This window comes from Nematostella vectensis, chromosome 3 (genome assembly GCF_932526225.1).
Source record: "Nematostella vectensis chromosome 3, jaNemVect1.1, whole genome shotgun sequence".
NCBI classification, from domain to species: domain Eukaryota; kingdom Metazoa; phylum Cnidaria; class Anthozoa; order Actiniaria; family Edwardsiidae; genus Nematostella; species Nematostella vectensis.
Window position 1 is genome coordinate 2,399,976 of NC_064036.1, and position 21,924 is coordinate 2,421,899.

At 41.9% G+C, this 21,924-nt stretch overlaps 1 protein-coding gene and 2 long non-coding RNA genes across 4 annotated transcripts in view; 2 read left to right on the top strand and 1 right to left on the bottom strand.

Annotated features, from left to right (window-relative positions):
• On the bottom strand, positions 1 to 21,575 carry LOC116612023 (colorectal mutant cancer protein). Of its 2 annotated transcripts, none has more exons than XM_032372652.2 (11): positions 21,246 to 21,575; positions 20,612 to 20,831; positions 15,212 to 15,506; positions 14,382 to 14,533; positions 10,917 to 11,121; positions 10,374 to 10,450; positions 9,931 to 10,059; positions 8,492 to 9,085; positions 6,943 to 7,968; positions 4,687 to 5,025; positions 1 to 601 (listed from the first exon to the last, which is right to left on the bottom strand). In XM_032372652.2, exons 1-11 carry the CDS (start codon positions 21,383 to 21,385, stop codon positions 527 to 529), a joined length of 3,252 nt encoding a protein of 1,083 aa, XP_032228543.1. In that variant the 5' UTR covers positions 21,386 to 21,575; the 3' UTR covers positions 1 to 526. The 2 variants fall into 2 exon arrangements, with proteins under 2 accessions (XP_032228543.1, XP_032228542.1); XM_032372651.2 differs by having other exon boundaries at positions 14,370 to 14,533; positions 21,246 to 21,574.
• LOC125561394 lies at positions 15,025 to 15,861 on the top strand. The gene is made up of 2 exons (XR_007307421.1): positions 15,025 to 15,129; positions 15,669 to 15,861. It is a non-coding gene; the product is annotated as an uncharacterized LOC125561394 (long non-coding RNA).
• LOC125561393 overlaps positions 19,802 to 21,924 on the top strand; it is a 4,529-nt gene continuing 2,406 nt past the window's right edge. Inside the window, exon 1 of the long non-coding RNA XR_007307420.1 lies at positions 19,802 to 20,389. This is a non-coding gene — a long non-coding RNA (uncharacterized LOC125561393). The remainder of the gene's footprint in view (positions 20,390 to 21,924) is intronic.

Here is a 21,924-nt window from a genome sequence, read left to right on the forward strand (position 1 = left end):
TTTTAAGCTGTGAAGAATTTATTTATCAACAATAGTTTTATATATTATTGTATTTTTTATCGATTTGTGGACATAGCTGGATGGCACCCTATTGTAACCCAACAACAGAACATTCTAGAACATCCTAGACTTGTAAAAATAAAATATTAAAATAACCATTACAAAAACTAGCGCATGCACAGCTCTTGTACTTCAGACCTCACGTGAAAAATCTAAAAAATGCATCCGCCTGAAATTCTTATATAAAGTGTAGAGCCCGATTTGTCCGAGCTCTTTATAAATACTCTAATTTGCGTAATTCCTAGAACTAAAAAAAGCGTAATTTACACCTTGAACTGTCGCGCTGGTCAGCGATATTTAATAAGTGATAAACGTCAGTGACTCACGCTAGCAGCGTGACAAATATGTTAACACAACGCTCCGTACGAGTCTCGGGAATGATGTTGACTTCGTTTTGTGCTTTTCCTTATTTGGAATGATCACGTGTATCGCACGTGTAGCACGTGACAATTACGTGTTTTGGTCCTCAGAGAGCAGTCTCGTTTTGTCGACTAGACAGCTCATCTTCGAGAAGTGATATTCGTTCTTTAAGTGTGCGGACCTGTAAGTAAATAAAATCATATTTTAGTTATGCAAGGCTAAAAAGCCAAAATCTAGATCCAATTACTGTAATACCTACATGTAGCCACTGCAGGCTAGTATTTACAACTGTAATGTTAGTATATATTTTCTAGGGTAATTCTTATTATAATCACACCATAAAAAGTATTGATGAACGGTATGACTCTAAAGGATTAAAAAAAAAAAAAAAAAGAAAGAAAAAAAAGGAAATTATTCGGTGGGGAGGATTCGAACCCATGACCTCACGCAACCAACGCACTTAGCCAAGAAGCCAACATTAGCAAATGTTTTCCCCTTCATTCTTATGATTCCCTTTGACTTATCGCAGTAGCACGGTCTCAGCTCCCAAGAATCCTCCCTGTTCCTCTTAATGTACCACCGATCATATATATCTAAATACTCCTACTCATCTTGACTTGTAATCCCCCTCCCCCATGATCAATATCTTCCACCAACGCCCCTCATAATCCTAATCCCTCAACACCTAATTGATGAATGACCCGCCATACCCCCCCCTCAGCTTGCGAACCCCTTTCCACCTCATCACCTAATTGGTGAATAACCCGCCATACCCCCCTTACCTTGCGAGCCCCTTTCCACCTCATCACCTAATTGGTGAATAACCCGGCATACCCCCCCCCTCAGCTTGTGAGCCCCTTTCCACCTATTCACCTAATTGGTGATTAACCCGCCATACCCCCCCTCAGCTTGTGAACCCCTTTCCACCTCATCACCTAATTGATGAATAACCTGCCATACCCCCTCAGCTTGCGAACCCCTTTCCACCTCATCACCTAATTGATGAATAACCTGGCATACCCCCCCTCAGCTTGTGAGCCCCTTTCCACCTCATCATCTAATTGGTGAATAACCCGGCATACACCCCACCCCCCCTTAGCTTGCGAGCCCCTTTCCACCTCATCACCCAATTGGTGAATAACCCGCCATACCCCCCCTTAGCTTGCGAGCCCCTTTCCACCTCATCACCTAATTGATGAATAACCCGGCATACCCCCCCTCAGCTTGTGAGCCCCTTTCCACCTCATCACCTAATTGGTGAATAACCCGCCATACCCCCCCTTAGCTTGTGAGCCCCTTTCCACCTCATCACCTAATTGGTGAATAACCCGGCATACCCCCCCTCAGCTTGCAAACCCCTTTCCACTTCATCACCTAATTGATGAATAACCCGGCATACCCCCCTCAGCTTGCGAACCCCTTTCCACCTCATCACCAAATTGATGAATAACCCGGCATACCCCCCTCAGCTTGTGAGCCCCTTTCCACCTCATCACCTAATTGGTAAATAACCCGGCATACACCCCCCCCCTCTCAGCTTGCGAACCCCTTTCCACCTCATCACCTAATTGGTGAATAACCCGCCATACCCCCCTCAGCTTGCAAACCCCTTTCCACCTCATCACCTAATTGGTGAATAACCCACCATACCCCACCTCAGCTTGTGAGCCCCTTTCCACCTCATCACCTAATTGGTGAATAACCCGCCATAACCCCCCCTTAGCTTGCGAACCCCTTTCCACCTCATCACCTAATTGGTGAATAACCCGCCATACCCCCCCCCCCCTCAGCTTGTGAGCCCCTTTCCACCTCATCACCTAATTGGTGAATAACCCGCCATACCCCCCCCCCCCCCCCTTAGCTTGTGAACCCCTTTCCACCTCATCACCTAGTTGGTAAATAACCCGCCATACCCCCCCTTAGCTTGTGAGCCCCTTTCCACCTCATCACCTAATTGGTGAATAACCCGCCATACCCCCCCCTCAGCTTGCGAACCCCTTTCCACCTTATCACCTAATTGATGAATAACCCAGCATACCCCCCTCAGCTTGCGAACCCCTTTCCACCTCATCACCTAATTGATGAATAACCCGGCATACCCCCCCTCAGCTTGTGAGCCCCTTTCCACCTCATCACCTAATTGGTAAATAACCCGGCATACCCCCCTCAGCTTGCGAACCCCTTTCCACCTCATCACCTAATTGATGAATAACCCGGTATACCCCCCCCCCTCAGCTTGCAAACCCCTTTCCACCTCATCACCTAATTGATGAATAACCCGGCATACCCCCCTCAGCTTGCGAACCCCTTTCCACCTCATCACCAAATTGATGAATAACCCGGCATACCCCCCTCAGCTTGTGAGCCCCTTTCCACCTCATCACCTAATTGGTAAATAACCCGGCATACACCCCCCCCTCTCAGCTTGCGAACCCCTTTCCACCTCATCACCTAATTGGTGAATAACCCGCCATACCCCCCTCAGCTTGCAAACCCCTTTCCACCTCATCACCTAATTGGTGAATAACCCACCATACCCCACCTCAGCTTGTGAGCCCCTTTCCACCTCATCACCTAATTGGTGAATAACCCGCCATAACCCCCCTTAGCTTGCGAACCCCTTTCCACCTCATCACCTAATTGGTGAATAACCCGCCATACCCCCCCTCAGCTTGTGAGCCCCTTTCCACCTCATCACCTAATTGGTGAATAACCCGCCATACCCCCCCCCCTTAGCTTGTGAACCCCTTTCCACCTCATCACCTAGTTGGTGAATAACCCGCCATACCCCCCCTTAGCTTGTGAGCCCCTTCCCACCTCATCACCTAAATGGTGAATAACCCGCCATACCCCCCCCCCCTCAGCTTGCGAACCCCTTTCCACCTCATCACCTAATTGATGAATAACCCGGCATACCCCCCTCAGCTAGCGAACCCCTTTCCACCTCATCACCAAATTGATGAATAACCCGGCATACCCCCCTTAGCTTGCGAACCCCTTTCCACCTCATCACCTAATTGGAGAATAACTAGCCATACCCCCCCTCAGCTTGTGAGCCCCTTTCCACCTCATCACCTGATTGGTGAATAACCCGCCATACCCCCCCTCAGCTTGCGAACCCCTTTCCACCTATTCACCTAATTGGTGAATAACCCGCCATACCCCCCCCCCCCAGCTTGCGAACCCCTTTCCACCTTATCACCTAATTGATGAATAACCCAGCATACCCCGCTCAGCTTGCGAACCCCTTTCCACCTCATCACCTAATTGATGAATAACCCGGCATACCCCCCCTCAGCTTGTGAGCCCCTTTCTACCTCATCACCTAATTGGTAAATAACCCGGCATGCCCCCCTCAGCTTGCGAACCCCTTTCCACCTCATCACCTAATTGATGAATAACCCGGTATACCCCCCCCCCCTCAGCTTGCAAACCCCTTTCCACCTCATCACCTAATTGATGAATAACCCGGCATACCCCCCTCAGCTTGCGAACCCCTTTCCACCTCATCAACAAATTGATGAATAACCCGGCATACCCCCCTCAGCTTGTGAGCCCCTTTCCACCTCATCACCTAATTGGTAAATAACCCGGCATACACCCCCTCCCTCTCAGCTTGCGAACCCCTTTCCACCTCATCACCTAATTAGTGAATAACCCGCCATACCCCCCTCAGCTTGCAAACCCCTTTCCACCTCATCACCTAATTGGTGAATAACCCACCATACCCCACCTCAGCTTGTGAGCCCCTTTCCACCTCATCACCTAATTGGTGAATAACCCGCCATACCCCCCCCCCCTCAGCTTGCGAACCCCTTTCCACCTCATCACCTAATTGATGAATAACCCGGCATACCCCCCTTAGCTTGCGAACCCCTTTCCACCTCATCACCTAATTGGTGAATAACTCGCCATACCCCCCCTCAGCTTGTGAGCCCCTTTCCACCTCATCACCTGATTGGTGAATAACCCGCCATACCCCCCCCCCCCCCTCAGCTTGCGAGCCCCTTTCCACCTCATCACCTAATTGGTGAATAACCCGCCATACACCCCACCCCCCCTTAGCTTGCGAGCCCCTTTCCACCTCATCACCTGATTGGTGAATAACCCGCCATACAACCCCCCTCTCAGCTTGCGAACCCCTTTCCACCTCATCACCTAATTGGTGAATAACCCGCCATACCCCCCTCAGCTTGCAAACCCCTTTCCACCTCATCACCTAATTGATGAATAACCCGGCATACACCCCACCCCCCCCCCCCTCACCTGTGCATCATGCCGCTCAACCATCGTCATCATTTGCTGCTCGAGTTTTCTCAGTCTTGCACCGTGCTTCTTCTTCGCCTTCTCGTATGCGGCAACCAGCGCCCCATTGGCTCGCTTTAGATCACACACGTACTCGGCGGTCTGCGTGTGGCGATTCTCGGAATTTTTGGACAAGCTCTCAAGCGCTTCCATGAGTTCTTTGATTCGCGCGCGCAGTTTTCTCTCACGCCGAGCTGCTTCCTGTAAATCCGCAGGCATGTCCTCGTCGCTAGTGCGCAGGTCAGACAGGGTACCCGAGCCAGAGTTAGAGCCGGATAGGTTCCCGGAAAGATTGCCGTCCTGTGATATCACAAATTGTGTCAGGGTGGATTGTATTATAGAACAGCATGACAGCCCCTTCAACGCATCCGTACTTGACGCTCAAACTCGCGTAAGCTCGCCTCCCCTCCCTTTCACACACACACACCCGTAGCAGCAGCAACAACAACATCAATTTATTCACTTCACCGTATACAGATTAAGTATATAGGTTTGGCTGAAAGTGAATTATAAAGTTATAGACTCCTAGCAACATCCCCCTTCTATTTTTCGTTTCTTAATTGAAAGCATGAAAAAACATACTTTGCCGCCTCCTTTGCTTTTTTCTTTGGATGGTTAGATATTAGAGAGAAAATCTGCCTCTCCAATTTCTTAGCGAAATCAAATCCCCAGGATGGAACTCGTCCTCTATTGTCTCGTTCTAAGGAATTGACATGCCGTTTATGAACTTATTTATAAGGTCTGTTATACCTCTTCTTCTCTATTTCGAGGTCATGGTTGCTAATGCGCAATCAGGTGAGGTACCAACGGTGGCTTTGGTTGGGATCTCAAGATAGCTCTCTAGTTCATAGTTATCCTTATGGTCGCGATTAGTTCTAAGCTTATTGCGTTGCGTGGTTTGCTACTTCATTCTGCCAACGTTGCACTTTAATGTCCTCAACTCGCAACTCGGGTATTCCTTGGTGTTACAGAGAGCTTTGTTTTTGGTGCTCAAGGCCTTTGTACTCTATTCTATTGTCTCGTTCTAAGGTCTTTGTTTTTGGCTTTTGTTCCATTGTGTTTTTGGTGCTGGTGCTCCGTAACACCAAGAAACTACCCTCAACGGGTATCAACTCGCTGTCTACATAGTTTTGAGTATTTCTTTTTCTCTCCTGATGTGATTTCATAGTCCCACAAGTACCCTAAGCCTATCCGGAAAACCCCCTCTTTTAGTTTGGATACCCATGACGAGTACGTGAGTGAACTGTTGTATTTTGCTTCCCAAAACGTCTCTGCTACCAGGCTATTCGAACACTCAGGCGTGCTAATTTTTAGACAAAAATTTATAGCTCTCATGGTAGCATTGAGTCTTATGGGTAAAATACCTAGCTCGGATCGAAATGCGTAGTTTGCTGCCGTTTTGCCCACGCCCAAAAGCCACTTGCAAAATTTGGTTCAAACTGCCTCAATTGGGTCTTTCTTAATGCACTTCATGCACATATCTATGCCCCACAATTCACTGCCGTATAGCAAGATAGGTTGGATTAGGTAATTAAATAACTTTATGGTGAGTCGTGGGTTATCCCTAAAGTGCTTGCCCATGTCCGCTTGGAGTTTATGCATTGCTTTAAGCGCAGTTTTTTGGAGCTCTTGCTTCCCAATTGTAAAATTCCCAAATGTGACATTTTCGATGACCCTGTCTCGATATTAAAATTTCGTTCCATTCATTCTAACACCAGCGTTATTAAAGACAAGTGCCTTCGTCTTTGAGACGCTGCAATATTCAATATTGATTAGTGTCTGTAGACCGTTTGCCGATTTAGACATAAACACTAAGTCGTCCGCGTAACAAAGTGTATCGACACACTTCCCAGAAACTGTAATTCTGTCATTTTGGTTGGCGTACGCTTGGCCCAGATATTCGGGTAAGTCGCTTAGAAAAAGATTGAAGAGAGTCGGGCTTAGCATGCATTCTTTTTGCAGGGAAATGCTTTAGATATAAGACTATCAATTATGCATTGCGTACCTTAGCCTCACTATAAATCCACCCACCCTCACACACACACCGGTACATTGGGCTCACGCTCAAGCTTGCCTTCCCCCCCCCCCCCACACACACCCGTACCTTAGCCTCACTATCTAGCCTACCCTCCCCCCCCACCCCCACACACACCCGTACCTTAGCCTCACTATCTTGCCCCCTCCCCCCCCCCCCCCCCCCCTCACACACACCGGTACCTTGGTCTCACGCTCAAGCTTGCGTCGTTTCTTCAGTTCGTCCTTCACTTCGCTCTTGAGGTGTTCTATCTGTACCAGATACGCCTGCTCCTGCGCCTCGCGAGAATTTATTTTGAGCTCGAGCGCTTTTTTCTCCTTCTCCACTAAATAGTTCTTAGCCTTAAGCTCGGCTCTCTCCTCCTTGAGGGCCATCAGCTCTTGCATGAGCACGGCGTTCTCTAAGTCTAGCTTGGGGTCAATGGGGTGCATGTTGACCTCGTCCGGTTTATCCATACCATGTATACTCTCAAGCTCCAGCACAGTCGACCCGATAGTCGAGCGCTCCGATCTCAATTGCTGTATATAACTTTTTAATCGAGTTTCTTCCTCCTTCGTGAACTCCATATCGTTCGACGAGCCTGAGCTCGTGCGAGAATGCGAGGAAACCGATTCCCAGGGCTGGTCCCGACTCGTGTGGGTCTCATTGCGGTCCAGCTTCTGCAGCAACACTTTAGCCTCGGTCTCAGCTTCGCGCCTGCGCGCTAGACAGGACTCGATGCTGCCATCGTTACCCTCCCTCGTCTCGTCCTCGTACGTTAACCGGTAAGACGGGTTTGACGACTCTGCGTAGCTGAGAAAGCCGGTTTTAACGCCGGCAGCCCTGCAATTCGCGTAGAGGCACGCTTGTTCGGATTCGGCCAGCTGCCTTAACACATCCATCACCTCAATCACGTTGTCACAGTAGGATAAAGCTAGCTGTAGCGCCGTATTATTCGATTCGTATTTCCCCATGAGTATACACATCTTATCAGCATTCTCGCGACTTTCCTCTAGCGAGAGTGAGATGACATTGTTCTGAGCCTGTAAGTGGTCCACCTTGCTCCGTAGCCGCTCCATCTCGAGCTCATACTCCTTGAGTTTCCGGTCCGCCTGCTCGTCACAGTAGCTGAACAGCACCTTGTACACGTCGCCAAGGTTACGGCAAGTGCGCAGCGCTCTTATCAGTTCGGACGGGAGCTTGCCGTTGGTGAACTCGGGCAGTTGACTCTGGAAAAACACGGATAGCACGATGGCATTGTTAGAAAGCATTTGATAAAAAAAGAAAAAAAAAACTTACTCTGGGACAAACACGGATAGGACGGTGGCACTGTTAGAAACCATTTGATAAGAAAGGGGAAAAAACATTAAATTAAGGATTTTATAGACCAAATTATTCCGCTGGTCCGACATGTATAAACGCATTTCTTTTAATATTTTAAACACTCATAATTCGAAAAATAAAAAGAATTGCCTTTTCAAACTTTTTAAAATTTTAGGAAGAACTGGGTAGGCTAGCTCAAACTCCCCAGTGCCCCTTTAGAGGGGCACGCTTGACCTGGTTTGACTGTAAGATTCACGGGCTTTTAACAAAGAAATCAGTAAGTCAGCGAGGACACATGATCCTTTTCAAGGGGACACGGGACCACAGTATTATCCCGTTCTAAAACCAAATTTCTCGGTTTGAAAGAAGATTCGGGTGAAAATCGTTTTACAAAGCTGCTTCTCAAACCACAGTGAGACTAGCACTCACCAGCGTCCTGATGCACTGCTCTCCGCTAGACCTCGCATCCGGGCATTCAGCCTCGACCGGGCGCGCCATAACCGTGATCTCCTGGGACGAGCCGTGTGACGAGCCCAAATCACTAGTGCCTTGCATCCCCCGCCAGAACACCTGACTCGCTATAGACTGCGTACTACTAGTGGCTGGGTTTCGGGGGGTGGAGGCATCAGACCAAGGTGCCGAGTTGCTCCCGGCACTCGACCTCCTCCCATAATGCCCCGCGGGTAAGGTAACAGATCTTCGTGGGGTGGAGGGGGATCGGCTAGGGACCGCGTTCACGTTTTCCGCGCTAGATCTGCGAGCCATTCGCGGCGACATGTGCCCATCCCGACTAGAGACGTCGGAGGCGGCGCTGTTGTAGCCACTCTGCCTCGGCATGGGGCGGCCACGGGGGTCCGCCCAGCCCTGTGTGACGCTAGTCGAGGGAGGGTTGGAGCGCGGTAGGCGAGGGGATCTGCCCCCTTGAGGGGAGTGCTCATGGAGGCTCGAGGCGCGCTGTCGGGTGGTTTCGTATTGGATCGTCTTCTGGTGTAACGCCTTCAAGTGCTCTTGCATCTCCAGAATCTAATCACATTTGCATGGGACAGGAGATCTGGTTAACGTTTGACTTACTTTAAGTTACGGTGCAGTAACGTGCAGTAAAATACGTAGCTATTCTAGGATTTGAGCCTAAATGTTTTGGCGAAGGGTGCTTGACAGTGAATCAAAGCCTACTGTAAGAGGTTCTTAAAATTGTAGATTGCGCAGAGTTATACTATATTGGCGTAATGAAGTGACGCCCTTTCAGGCGGACATTCGAACTTATGGCTTTTTTTTTAGAAAATACGTCTTTTTTGCAGCCAAAAGGTATCAATTATATTTTTATAACAATACAATAGCTGTCGTTTTTCTAATAGTCTAAAAAGGCTGCGGCGAGAGCGAGCGGGAAACAAAAAGGCGACCAGCAAAGTCCCGGTAAACACGAATTCTTGTAAGTTTACATTGAAATACTCGACGTTCTAGGGCGGTAAAAAGCAGAGAAAAAAATAAAATAATAATAATAATAATAATAATAATAATAATAATAATAATAATAATAATAATAATAATAATAATAATAATAATAATAATAATAATAAAAATAATAATAATAATAAAAATAATAATAATAATAATAATAATAATAATAATAATAATAATAATAATAATAATAAATAATAATAATAATAATAATAATAAATAATAATAAATAATAATAATAAATAATAATAATAATAATAAATAATAATAATAATAATAATAATAATAATAATAATAAATAATAATAAATAATAATAATAATAATAATAATGAGTGTGGTACGTGGGTGTGGTACGTGGGTGTGGTACGTGGGTGTGGTACGTGGGTGTGGTACGTGGGTGTGGTCGTACCCGTTGGCGCAACCTGTCCCGCTCCTCCTTAAAGCTGCCGTTCTCAGCTCTCGCCTGCTCCAACTCCTTCATGCTTGTTTTCAGTCTTTCGCGCAAGACTTCACAGTCACTGCATGCGTTTGTCGCTTCCTAACAACAAATAAACAACTAATTCGTATGGGGCGTCAGGGGATCAAGTCTAGGAGGATCTCACATGATTCGGCTGTTGAATGTGATGAAGTCACTTCCAACAAGCTAATATGTAACGTCGCAGGAAACTTTTCGGCAAATCGATAATGATTGCGTCTCATATGGTTGGTACAACTAAGGCCGGTGTTGGAGCGTAAAGATTCATTCTACTGCCAGCTCAGAACATTGGATTTCTACAAAACTATAATGGTGGCCACACGCGTCGCACATTAAGAGCTTCAGCATCTCATCTGGGTGAGTTAGGGCAGACTCACCGTGGCTGGGTCGCTACTGGATGACTTCTTCCTTGCCACATATTCCCGCAGACTCGCCTGCTGTACTCGCTTTTCCACTACAACAAGACCATGCAGAATAGCATGTGAGCATGGGTGACAACACGTGGCGAGTGTTTCGAACAAATGAGAGGACACTTATCACCATCTAGGTACAGCGAAACCGTGTTTAGATAAGAACAATTTGTTATTAAAGAGTAAACCTTTCTTTGTTATTGTTTATCATTTAAAATACTTTAAAATAACAATCTACAAATTAAGTCTGATATGTTATTGACGTTATTTGATTGAAAATATCTTAGTTACTCGATCTCTTGAATTAGCCGATGGAAATGGATGCTTTGTGTGACTCGCCGTTGGACAGGAGCATAAAGTGGAGGCGTTATTGGACACAGAAGGACACAGATCTCGGTTTTGAAATGAAGAAATGAAAGCTACAAATCTAACCCGCAAGCCACTTTACAGAGGTACACTAAAGTAGAAATATCTGGTTGCTTGAAAGGGGCAGTACTGATTGAGACTCACATATTTGCTTTTTCTTCTCTAGCTCCAAACAATGCACTCTCATGATCCTACACTTTTCAGACAACTCGTTAAACTCTGCCAGCTTCTTGCTGCTGTCTGCATTAGGGAGTGCATTAGGTGCTGTGCCGGCACCAGGGGAACTCTCACCGGGCGTTGGCTCGGCACCCTCTTCACCAGTCTCCTGCTCCTTGTCACCATCGGTAACCTGTACAATACATGGATAGGTTGGGAAATCAGAACACGCAGTTTACAGGTAATTGTATACAATGTCCATCTTCAAACCCCACTACCCACTGGACAGATGGATTATAACTAAGGAAACATAAATACGGTGTAAGCCTCGGTTTGGGAGAAATTCCATGTGCATACCAGCAAGAAACTCTTGGAGCTTAGCATAAAATAATGCAAAATCTTGTGAATTCTTCATGACCTCGCTGGTATTTGCACCAGTTGACCTGAAACCAGGGCTCACACCATGTTTATGAGTCTGTAGTGTCTGTATCTAGCGGGGACAGTGGATTCGAAACTGGACTATTCAGGCAAAGCTACAGTACTATAAGCAAAGTATCTGCTGTTCCGTGGCATTGTCAGCTTAGTCAGGTCAGGCTGCCCCTTTTAATTTGCTCACTTTAGCCTACCAATAAGTGCACAGCAATTTGCTCACTTTAGCCTACCAATGAGCTCACAGCAATTTGCTCACTTTAGCCTGCCAATAAGCGCACAGTAATTTGCTCACTTTAGCCTACCAATAAGCGCACAGCAATTTGCTCACTTTAGCCTACCAATAAGCACAAAGCAATTTGCTCACTTTAGCCTGCCAATAAGCGCACAGTAATTTGCTCACTTTAGCCTACCAATAAGTGCACAGCAATTTGCTCACTTTAGCCTACCAATAAGCACAAAGCAATTTGCTCACTTTAGCCTACCAATAAGTGCACAGCAATTTGCTCACTTTAGCCTACCAATAAGCGCACAGTAATTTGCTCACTTTAGCCTACCAATAAGCGCACAGCAATTTGCTCACTTTAGCCTACCAATAAGCACAAAGCAATTTGCTCACTTTAGCCTGCCAATAAGAGCACAGCAATTTGCTCACTTTAGCCTGCCAATAACAGCACAGCAATTTGTTCACTTTAGCCTACCAATAAGCGCACAGCAATTTGCTCACTTTAGCCTACCAATAAGAGCACAGAAATTTGCTCACTTTAGCCTACCAATAAGCGCACAGCAATTTGCTCACTTTAGCCTACCAATAAGCGCACCTCAATTTTCTCACTTTAGCCTACCAATAAGCACAAAGCAATTTGCTCACTTTAGCCTACCAATAAGCGCACAGCAATTTGCTCACTTTAGCCTACCAATAAGCACACAGCAATTTGCTCACTTTAGCCTACCAATAAGCACACAGCAATTTGCTCACTTTAGCCTACCAATAAGCGCACAGCAATTTGCTCACTTTAGCCTACCAATAAGCGCACAGCAATTTGCTCACTTTAGCCTACCAATAAGTGCACAGAAATTTGCTCACTTTAGCCTACCAATAAGTGCACAGCAATTTGCTCACTTTAGCCTACCAATGAGCTCACAGCAATTTGCTCACTTTAGCCTGCCAATAAGCGCACAGTAATTTGCTCACTTTAGCCTACCAATAAGCGCACAGCAATTTGCTCACTTTAGCCTACCAATAAGCACAAAGCAATTTGCTCACTTTAGCCTGCCAATAAGCGCACAGTAATTTGCTCACTTTAGCCTACCAATAAGTGCACAGCAATTTGCTCACTTTAGCCTACCAATAAGCACAAAGCAATTTGCTCACTTTAGCCTACCAATAAGTGCACAGCAATTTGCTCACTTTAGCCTACCAATAAGCGCACAGTAATTTGCTCACTTTAGCCTACCAATAAGCGCACAGCAATTTGCTCACTTTAGCCTACCAATAAGCACAAAGCAATTTGCTCACTTTAGCCTGCCAATAAGAGCACAGCAATTTGCTCACTTTAGCCTGCCAATAACAGCACAGCAATTTGTTCACTTTAGCCTACCAATAAGCGCACAGCAATTTGCTCACTTTAGCCTACCAATAAGAGCACAGAAATTTGCTCACTTTAGCCTACCAATAAGCGCACAGCAATTTGCTCACTTTAGCCTACCAATAAGCGCACCTCAATTTTCTCACTTTAGCCTACCAATAAGCACAAAGCAATTTGCTCACTTTAGCCTACCAATAAGCGCACAGCAATTTGCTCACTTTAGCCTACCAATAAGCACACAGCAATTTGCTCACTTTAGCCTACCAATAAGCACACAGCAATTTGCTCACTTTAGCCTACCAATAAGCGCACAGCAATTTGCTCACTTTAGCCTACCAATAAGCGCACAGCAATTTGCTCACTTTAGCCTACCAATAAGTGCACAGAAATTTGCTCACTTTAGCCTACCAATAAGCGCACAGCAATTTGCTCACTTTAGCCTACCAATAAGCACACAGCAATTTGATCACTTTAGCCTACCAATAAGTGCACAGCAATTTGCTTTTAGCCTACCAATAAGCGCACAGCAATTTGCTTTTAGCCTACCAATAAGTGCACAGCAATTTGCTTTTAGCCTACCAATAAGCACACAGCAATTTGCTCACTTTAGCCTACCAATAAGCGCACAGCAATTAGCTCACTTTAGCCTACCAATATGCACACAGCAATTTGCTCACTTTAGCCTACCAATAAGCGCACAGCAATTTGCTCACTTTAGCCTACCAATAAGCGCACAGCAATTTGCTCACTTTAGCCTACCAATAAGCGCACAGCAATTTGCTCACTTTAGCCTACCAATAAGCGCACAGCAGTTTGCTCTGCCTAAGGCTGAAGAATTGTTGTTAGAGCTACAGATAGAATTTTGAAATAAGCCCCCATCTCTCCCCCTGACATGCATACAAATAACTCAAGACTATTCTAAAGAAAATGATTCTAGCTTGGTGTAAAGGTAAAAATGACACTAAATGTCATTGTTAATGTAGCCTTTAAGACTTTTCTAAGCACCAAAATTATTTAGTGTCAAGAACAGGAAATCCAGGTTTTGAAATGAGGACCTATTACTAAGCCCCTCTAAATGAAAAAAAGGCACCAGGGATTATCAGAACTTTTACTGCAGTTTTCTATGCTACCACCACCTCACTACCACAATACTTGTTCAAAGGTCTGATATACAGAAATACATAGTACAGAACAAATGTTTAGAATGCTGCATCACAGAAGCAGTGACTAATATAGAACAACTAGAAAGCTACAGACAACTAGGATGACTAGGTGGGACTGTGTAGGTGGAATCAGGGAAATGATTCAAAACATTTTACTTTGGTTAATTTGAAAAAAAAAACATACCACTTCAACATTGTATTGATTTATTTCTCTGACTGCTACAGTACCCTGGTGAGGTGTAATGGCATATGATATTCACCTTAACCGTCACCTTTATTGGCTCTTTCCCGTGACTGTGTTCTTTAGACTCAGGGGACTGCCTCTCAATTGCAAACTCTAGGCCACCAACTACTTTAGACAATTCTTCATCCAATTCATCAGAGTTGGAGGCCAATGATTCAAGGCTCTCTGAGCTGCGTGAACCTGAAATAAACAATGTGACACCATTGTTAGGTGTTAAACTGTAGGATGAGACTAGGAACATGGCGCAAACAGACAAGCTAGCATATGAAAATTTTGAAGCAAAATACAGATAAACAGCAGTAATCAAACTGCAACCAATTTCCTGTGAGGTTTCACTTTCCCAGCTGAAGTCAAATTTCATGTATACATTTGCATAATAAATATACCATATATGCTAGTTTTAACAAATAGCTCCTGCCTCTCTTTAATAATTAATTGTAAACTCAAAACCTTTTTCTTATTGCTAGACTCACTGTCCACACATTATTCTCAAATGAAAGATTCTGCATTTCATTAGAAGCTGAAGTAGGATTTATCTAAAATAAGCACTTTCTTTCAAATAATGCATACTGTACAAGCCTCCCCCCTCTAAAATATACAGTATGAACATTAACATGGCTTTCATAGACTAGGTTTCAGTCATTTTCTGTTTATACTACCCATAAGGCATTGTGGGCTATAACACAAGGATTCTTCAAGTGCAACCTTATTTGAAATAGGCGTACTATATAAAAGGAACAGGATACTGTATAGTTAAAATTGATTTCAGTTTGCAGGTATGACAACATAAGAGGTTGTTAGTAATACATAGCTGATCCAACAACAACACTTCAGTCAAGAGCAGAGCACACTACTAACCATGTTCTGATGTTTGAGACTCAATCTCATCAAGCTCATCTATCTTATTAGCATCATTCTGGTCATGTTTCTTGTTTAGCTCTGCTATAACACTTTGTAACTCTGTTATCTGTTCTTCACTCTGTTGTTGCTGTGTCTGAAGCCTGTCCTCGTAGTCTCGGATGAGCTCTTGGCGCTCAGCTGCTGTCTGGTCCACTGCTGTCTGTAAACTATCCCGCTCCTCTGTAACACTCTGGAGTTTTCTAGAAAGTTCAACTATTTCACTTTTAAGGGATGCTAAAGCAGCAAGATGAAGCTGAAACAATAATTGAAATCAAAGTTTTAGAAGTACTGTGTATTATATGAAAATTACAGTATAGGGGTGATCTAGATACACAGTAAATCTAGTGTATGGGTGACTTAGATAACAGAGAAGGCCGACTCAAATATGTTTTTGTTGTTTTGTTATTTCTTGCAGGCATCATATCCTACTGTATTCAGGGCCTTTTATGTCCTTTTTTGGATGTGATGCCATAAAAATCTGTATGCAAAGGTAAAGAATGCACAGACACTGGTGTCCTGTTGCTGATAATTATATTGCACCAGTATGTCATGTAGCCTTAAATATTAGGGCAGCTAAGGGTTCTAAAAAAATGTTAGATAGTTAAAAATAAAAAAAAAAAAAAGCTTTTATCTTATGATTCACTACATGGTGAGTATTTTAACTTTTTTTCTTGGTTATCAAATAAACTTTTTTTAATTATGGAGAGAAAACAAATCAAAGATCACAGGTAACAGTGTCCTTTTTATGTTTCATTAGAAATTAAAAAGTCTGTATACAGTACAAATTATGAAAACATTCCTTACTGACCTGAAAAAAAGTCACCTCATATGAGAATTATAAAATTCATAAGCTACTAAAAACCTAATACTGTATGATACAAAATAGAAATTCAAATTTATACAGTATTTATATAGAGAATAAGCATAGGCATATATAACAACTGATAGTGATCACACCATTAGTAGTTGTCCAATAAACCACATATTGTGTTTTGTCTACCTTGGAATATAAATTATCATAATAACTAAACATATCATTTAAGGGTCATGAATAAGGTCAATTGAGGTTGTTTTTTTTCTGAAAGATATTGCCTTAACAAAACTCACCCGGCGAAGGCGCAGTACACAGAGCTTTGAGTACTCACTAGATAAAATGGCACCACACTGAGACAGTGTGAGATCAGCAAAAGCAACAGACTGGGATTCCATGCCTGTAGCTGTACAGGAAATTATGTACCCCCCACATTCACCAGACTGTTCTGAATTATGCCCCCATGCAAGGGAAGTAAGTAGTAAACTACTGCCCCAGCAAGATGTGAAAAGATTTTGAATGCTAGCGTGTCAGTCACAGAGCATGATATAACATGTTTATGTCTGTTCAAGTCAAGCCAGTGGGTAATGTGATTAACACCAAGCTCCAAGCAAATCACAACTATGTCTTTTACACCTCCTACTATACTGCCTATCCAAAACTTGCAATACACTATATATAGTTTATTGTATGATAGTAAAAACTACATTGTTAAATGTGTAGAAGCATGACTCAGGTCGTGACAGATTAATAAGGACTATGTTTTGACATGCCAATAGGCAATAAGATGCATGTAACAGCTGAGCAGGGGGCAACCATGTGGTCCATATACACCTCTTTTGATGGTTAAAACCTAGATACAATAGACAGACCTACTTGTGGTGGAAACATAAGTGTAGTCAATAACAAAAGAATAGCTTTATTACTGCACACAGTTGTAATGTATAATTTAGACAGACAAAACCCACATGAAAGATATTTAATGCAGATGCTTGTAGGATGGTTATGTAGTGATATGTGTTTAAAAATCACTAAGAACTTACTTTGAAGTCTCAAACAGTGTTTACACTTATATTTAGAAAAAAAAAACATAATCATGTATAATTTTTAAGGAAATTCATCTTAGATTACTTGAAGATTTATTTGCTTTAATTAATAAAAAGTAAAGCACTTAAATAGTATTTCAAAATATTAAAAATTTTGATAATATTCTTAAACCTCAGAATTAAAGTCAATGCCATCTTATATCATACTGTCTATATCAATCTGAGACAGTATTATACTATACTTGTCCCAGTTGCAAATATCAATTCAGACCTAGCACCAATCACATCTTCTAACCTAATTCCCTGATAAGATCATAGGATTATAATGCTGTTTGCAATAAATCTTCCCAAAATAGCTTTTCCTTGAATATGTAACTCTAATCTATAGGTAGTATAAACATTATCAGTTTTGTACTGTGGGAATTACAAAAACATTGCTTAAGGGTTTAATTTGTTATGGTTTCTAAAGGATTAATACAGGTCAATGCTTGCACAGATGAGCATCTAAGTGTTGATTAGTTTTTTCCAAGGTTACATGCTTGTATATAAAAACAATGAAACATGATAGACACATTATATTCAGTGCTTTTATAAACTTGTATTAAAGGTCTGGAAATACACTATTTTTTTTATTAGAACATCATATTTTAAGTTGGGACTGGGACGTTCTAATTTTTGGAGTATTTCAAGGCTGGAAATGTTCTCAAAGGTGTCCTTAAATTTCAGTGTATACAAAAATATAAAAACATATTAGAAAGAGAATTACAGAGTGTTTAGTAGGTTGCCATGATGAACACAATTTGATTCTGCGTTTTAAAATGCATTACAATACTAACAAAACAATATTTTACTGCTATCTGATCCTCAGTATGTTCTTAGAATGTGCATCAAATTTGGTGAAATCTAATAAAAAAGGTTCTTAAAAAAGAAGGTTCTTAAAAAAGAGTGTGCAGTAAGTTCCTAAAATAAAAATGGAAAAAAACTGTTTGTAACACTAAATTGAATGCCAGAAAAGACTACTATAAACTTATGAGTTAGTGGCTCAAATACACTATATAAACTGGCTATAGTTCCTTGCTTTATCCTATATCATATATTATCTGTGAGGGGTTTCCTGCTAAAACTTGACAGAGGCAGATACTGTATATACATAATTATTTATCACAATTTCCATATAGATTTAATTTAAGTTGAACAATAACAGTCAGTTCTTTGTAAACTAAACAAGTAAACAAAAATGAATTGATCATTCAGTGACTGGGTGGTGTGAAGCATCCCTGTTTGACTGTCACATAATCCTCTGTAAACACTATAAAAAGTCAAAAGCACTTCTGATCTTCTTAGAGCTAGGATTGATGTATGATACTGAATACATTAGGAATCAACTGCCAAAGGTCATATAGCTTAACATAAGCCCAACTTGAAATAACAGGTATATTCATGAGAGTTTTGGAATTTCATGTAGCTACAGTATTTCAAAGATGTTACATAAAATGTTTTAGCAGTCAATAATGCATGGTTAATGCCTTCAATTAAAAAAAAAAATCCCTGGTTGGAAAGCATGAATTGGAGCAATTAGTAATGATCATTTTGAAGTGGAAAATGATTTTATTATAGTTGCAATTTAAACATCCAGAATACTGCAGGTAAACCTTTCATGGTTTGCCAGGCAATGTAAGATCGTAAGGTGGTATACTAAAATGGATATTTTTGAGGTAAAAAGAGGTAAAAATAATGATCATTAGTTCATAGCTGAGTCACATTCACTTTATAATATAGAAATATATAAATATTTTGGTTTTGAATTGCCTAGTGGTTTATAAGCAAAAGGAAATGTCAAATTAGAATAACAAAATCTAGGGGAAAATACCAATTGAAGTACAGTACACTCTTCTTTATATAAAAACTTTTTTATAAGAATGTCTAGCCTGAGAGGATCAGATACAGACGTTCTTATAAAAACAGTTGTATTGATAGAGGTAAGTTAAATTGTAAATAAAAATCAGGTTTATAAAACATCTTTTAAAACGGCAAGCGTCTAATAGTAGAGGGTTTGTATTTAAAAACATAAAATACAATAAAATCCTGACTATGATAGTAATACATCATATTAATTAAAAATGCAGAACTCATTTGTACTTTCCGCTGATAAGCACTTGAAAATTTGTTAATCACGTACAAACCAACCATGTACTCAGAAAGTAAATCAAAATACTGGCGTGATAAAAGAATAACTGCACTTTGAAAATTGGATTAGTGACCAAACTCACGCTGGGTGTACAGACTCCATCTCTTAGCTGTGGAAATCTAACATAGGGTAAAATTGGGAATGCAAAGATTACATAGGTATTTGAAAAATAATCAGTATTCTTTGGAAAGAAGGATATTCTGTCTTTGAGTGAAATTCGTGTTGAATTTAATATCAATTTGTACTCAAGGTGGGTTATAGAAGATAAAGGAGGTAAATAGCGGATATGGCGCTTTTCCCTTGCAGGAAATACATTCCATAACTTTGTAATTAGGGTAAGCAGAACAATGGCAATTATATAACCCACTCGTGTGTATCCATAGACAAAATTTTTTTATCCAATTTATCTCGAAAACTCGCTATTTGTTTGGGTAATGGCTGCAATTTGTTATCACGGTATTAGAAAATTGCGCTACAAATACGTCATTTTACTTTTAGGAGCGCGTGATTTACTATACAAAGAGGCTGACAAATCAACGTGTTTTTTTTTTTCTTTCTTTCTTCTTGTAGGGTAATATAGGTTTTCGAAATAGAACACTTTCTGAATTACGAAAGCTAAAATATGCGAAAGCCAATTCGTAGCAAATAAAAATAACAATCTGGGGTCAGTCTTTATTTAAATTGTTAGACTTTGAGAGTAGAAATATTTTGATGCAACAATTTTGAAGCACTTGCCCGCTTTGGGGTTAGATTTACACGGTGTTGTTGATGCAAGGAAAAATGACATCTGACACGTGCGAAAGAAAGCATCTCGTCCTGATAAACCAAAACAAACCAAGAAACAGACAAACGCGCGAAACACGGCAATGATAACAACTCCAGGTTCGTCTTAAAAGAGGCACTTCCCTCAAGATAAATAGATTTAACTATATAGGGTAATTAGTATAAATCGTGAGTCAGGACTAAAGAGTTTATTGTATTCTCTTTATGATAAAACATGTTGCGGATAAGCTTATATGGACGTTTCTAGCGCAGAATTCCTAATAGAGAAAAAAAATACAAGGAGGCGAAGCGACAGAGAGGCCGAAAATGTATGTAAAGCTAAACGATGGCGGTCGTTTATTTAGGGATTCATAACCGGAAATCTATAAAACCCTTAAAAGAGTAGAGATGCCGCGAAGGGTGAAAACATACCGACTCTGTAGTCTGGGGTCGGTTACATTTTATCTCAAAACCACGAGAGTTCGACTTCAGTAGCCACAAATAGCTATAACTAACACCTTCGAGTATCAATAAGAAAACCATTCACTCACCGTGTTAGCAAGTTCAAGGAAGTTAGAGCTTCGTGAAGATCCTTTAGAATTAGCGGCTTGATTTACTAACTGCTCGATGTTTTCTAAATCATGTGTACCACTGTCCATCTCCCAATTCTCTTTGCCTTTGTCGCTTGATTTCTTGCCGTTTTCGACCTCCTTGGGGCTTCCTTTGCCTTTGCGATTTGAAACATCTTCTGGTGAACTTGTTGAGCGTCTCCTACGAGATGATAGAAAGTCTATAGGCATATTTTCTAAGGAGTTTTGATTCCAACCCGTCTCGAAATTGTTACTAGCAAAATTCTCGAACACTATTTTTCTTCCCAACAACGCTCGGACGTCGTTGTAGTCGCTACATGGCTTAGGCGGATAAACCGGCGTCTTCAGATGGATTCACCCCTAGTTCAGATCCCAAATGAACTACCAATAAGGGCTATAAACCCGGCGTCTATCGAGACTGTAAATGTCGAGCCGAAACGGGAACGATGGTATCGGAAAGATTGAATTTCACACCGAGTTCATAACGCAAGTCAATCATTATGACTCACAAACCAGAGGTTAAACTGAGGTCCGAAATAACCAGTGGAATGCGACGATATAGCCCCTACCTAACACCCATTAAGAGCTAGCTTACCTGTCTAGGAATTCATTGTCGTCATCTTCACAGGATGTCAAAATTTTACGTATATTTTCCTCGAGACTTTCGGTTGAAGTTTGCCTTGAGCTCATAGATGACAGAGCTACTCCATTGTCGAGCCGTTCACATTCACTCATCGTCACAAACAAAAAAAAAATTCAGTACCAACCAGCATCACCACAGGAATTTAACCATTTTACGAGCTTCTCTGGTATTGGGTGCATGAATTAGGGATTGGTAAATACAGAGAGATTGATTTAGGCTCGAATAAAGAAAGAGTTTTGAATGAGCTTTCACTGAGCCGCAAATGAGATGCGACGGAATTACAAAGAGTTTTGATTGGCTGAGTTATTATTATAGGTAGGGAGGGGTGGGCTATGATAATTTGTTCGGTTTCACTGGTCTTTCATTTCCAAAGCAAGTTATAAGAAAAATAGTTTTGATTCGCATCCATGAGTACCAGCATCAAATATTTCGGACCATTCACATAATGAATAATTCATCCGAAAAATACTTTGTTTAGACGTGACGTTTTTAACAGCTTTTCGTTATTTTTAAACGACAATTAGAGCAAGTATATCAGCTGTTTCGTAGTGCGAGTATTAACTTTTTCAAACAAGAGCAACCCACTTTTTTATTAAAAATACATAATACCGTTTCTATGTTTCAAGAAAAA

Bases quoted from the DNA above. Each gene is read 5' to 3' on its own strand.
- LOC116612023 (XM_032372651.2), bottom strand. From the start codon at position 21,385: ATGAGTGAATGTGAACGGCTCGACAATGGAGTAGCTCTGTCATCTATG. The intron at 14,534-15,211 runs GTTAGTAGTGTG...TGTTTATTTCAG, and splicing joins GTCTCAAACATCAGAACATG to GTTCACGCAGCTCAGAGAGC. The intron at 10,060-10,373 runs GTGAGTCTGCCC...ATTTGTTGTTAG, and splicing joins CCAGTAGCGACCCAGCCACG to GAAGCGACAAACGCATGCAG.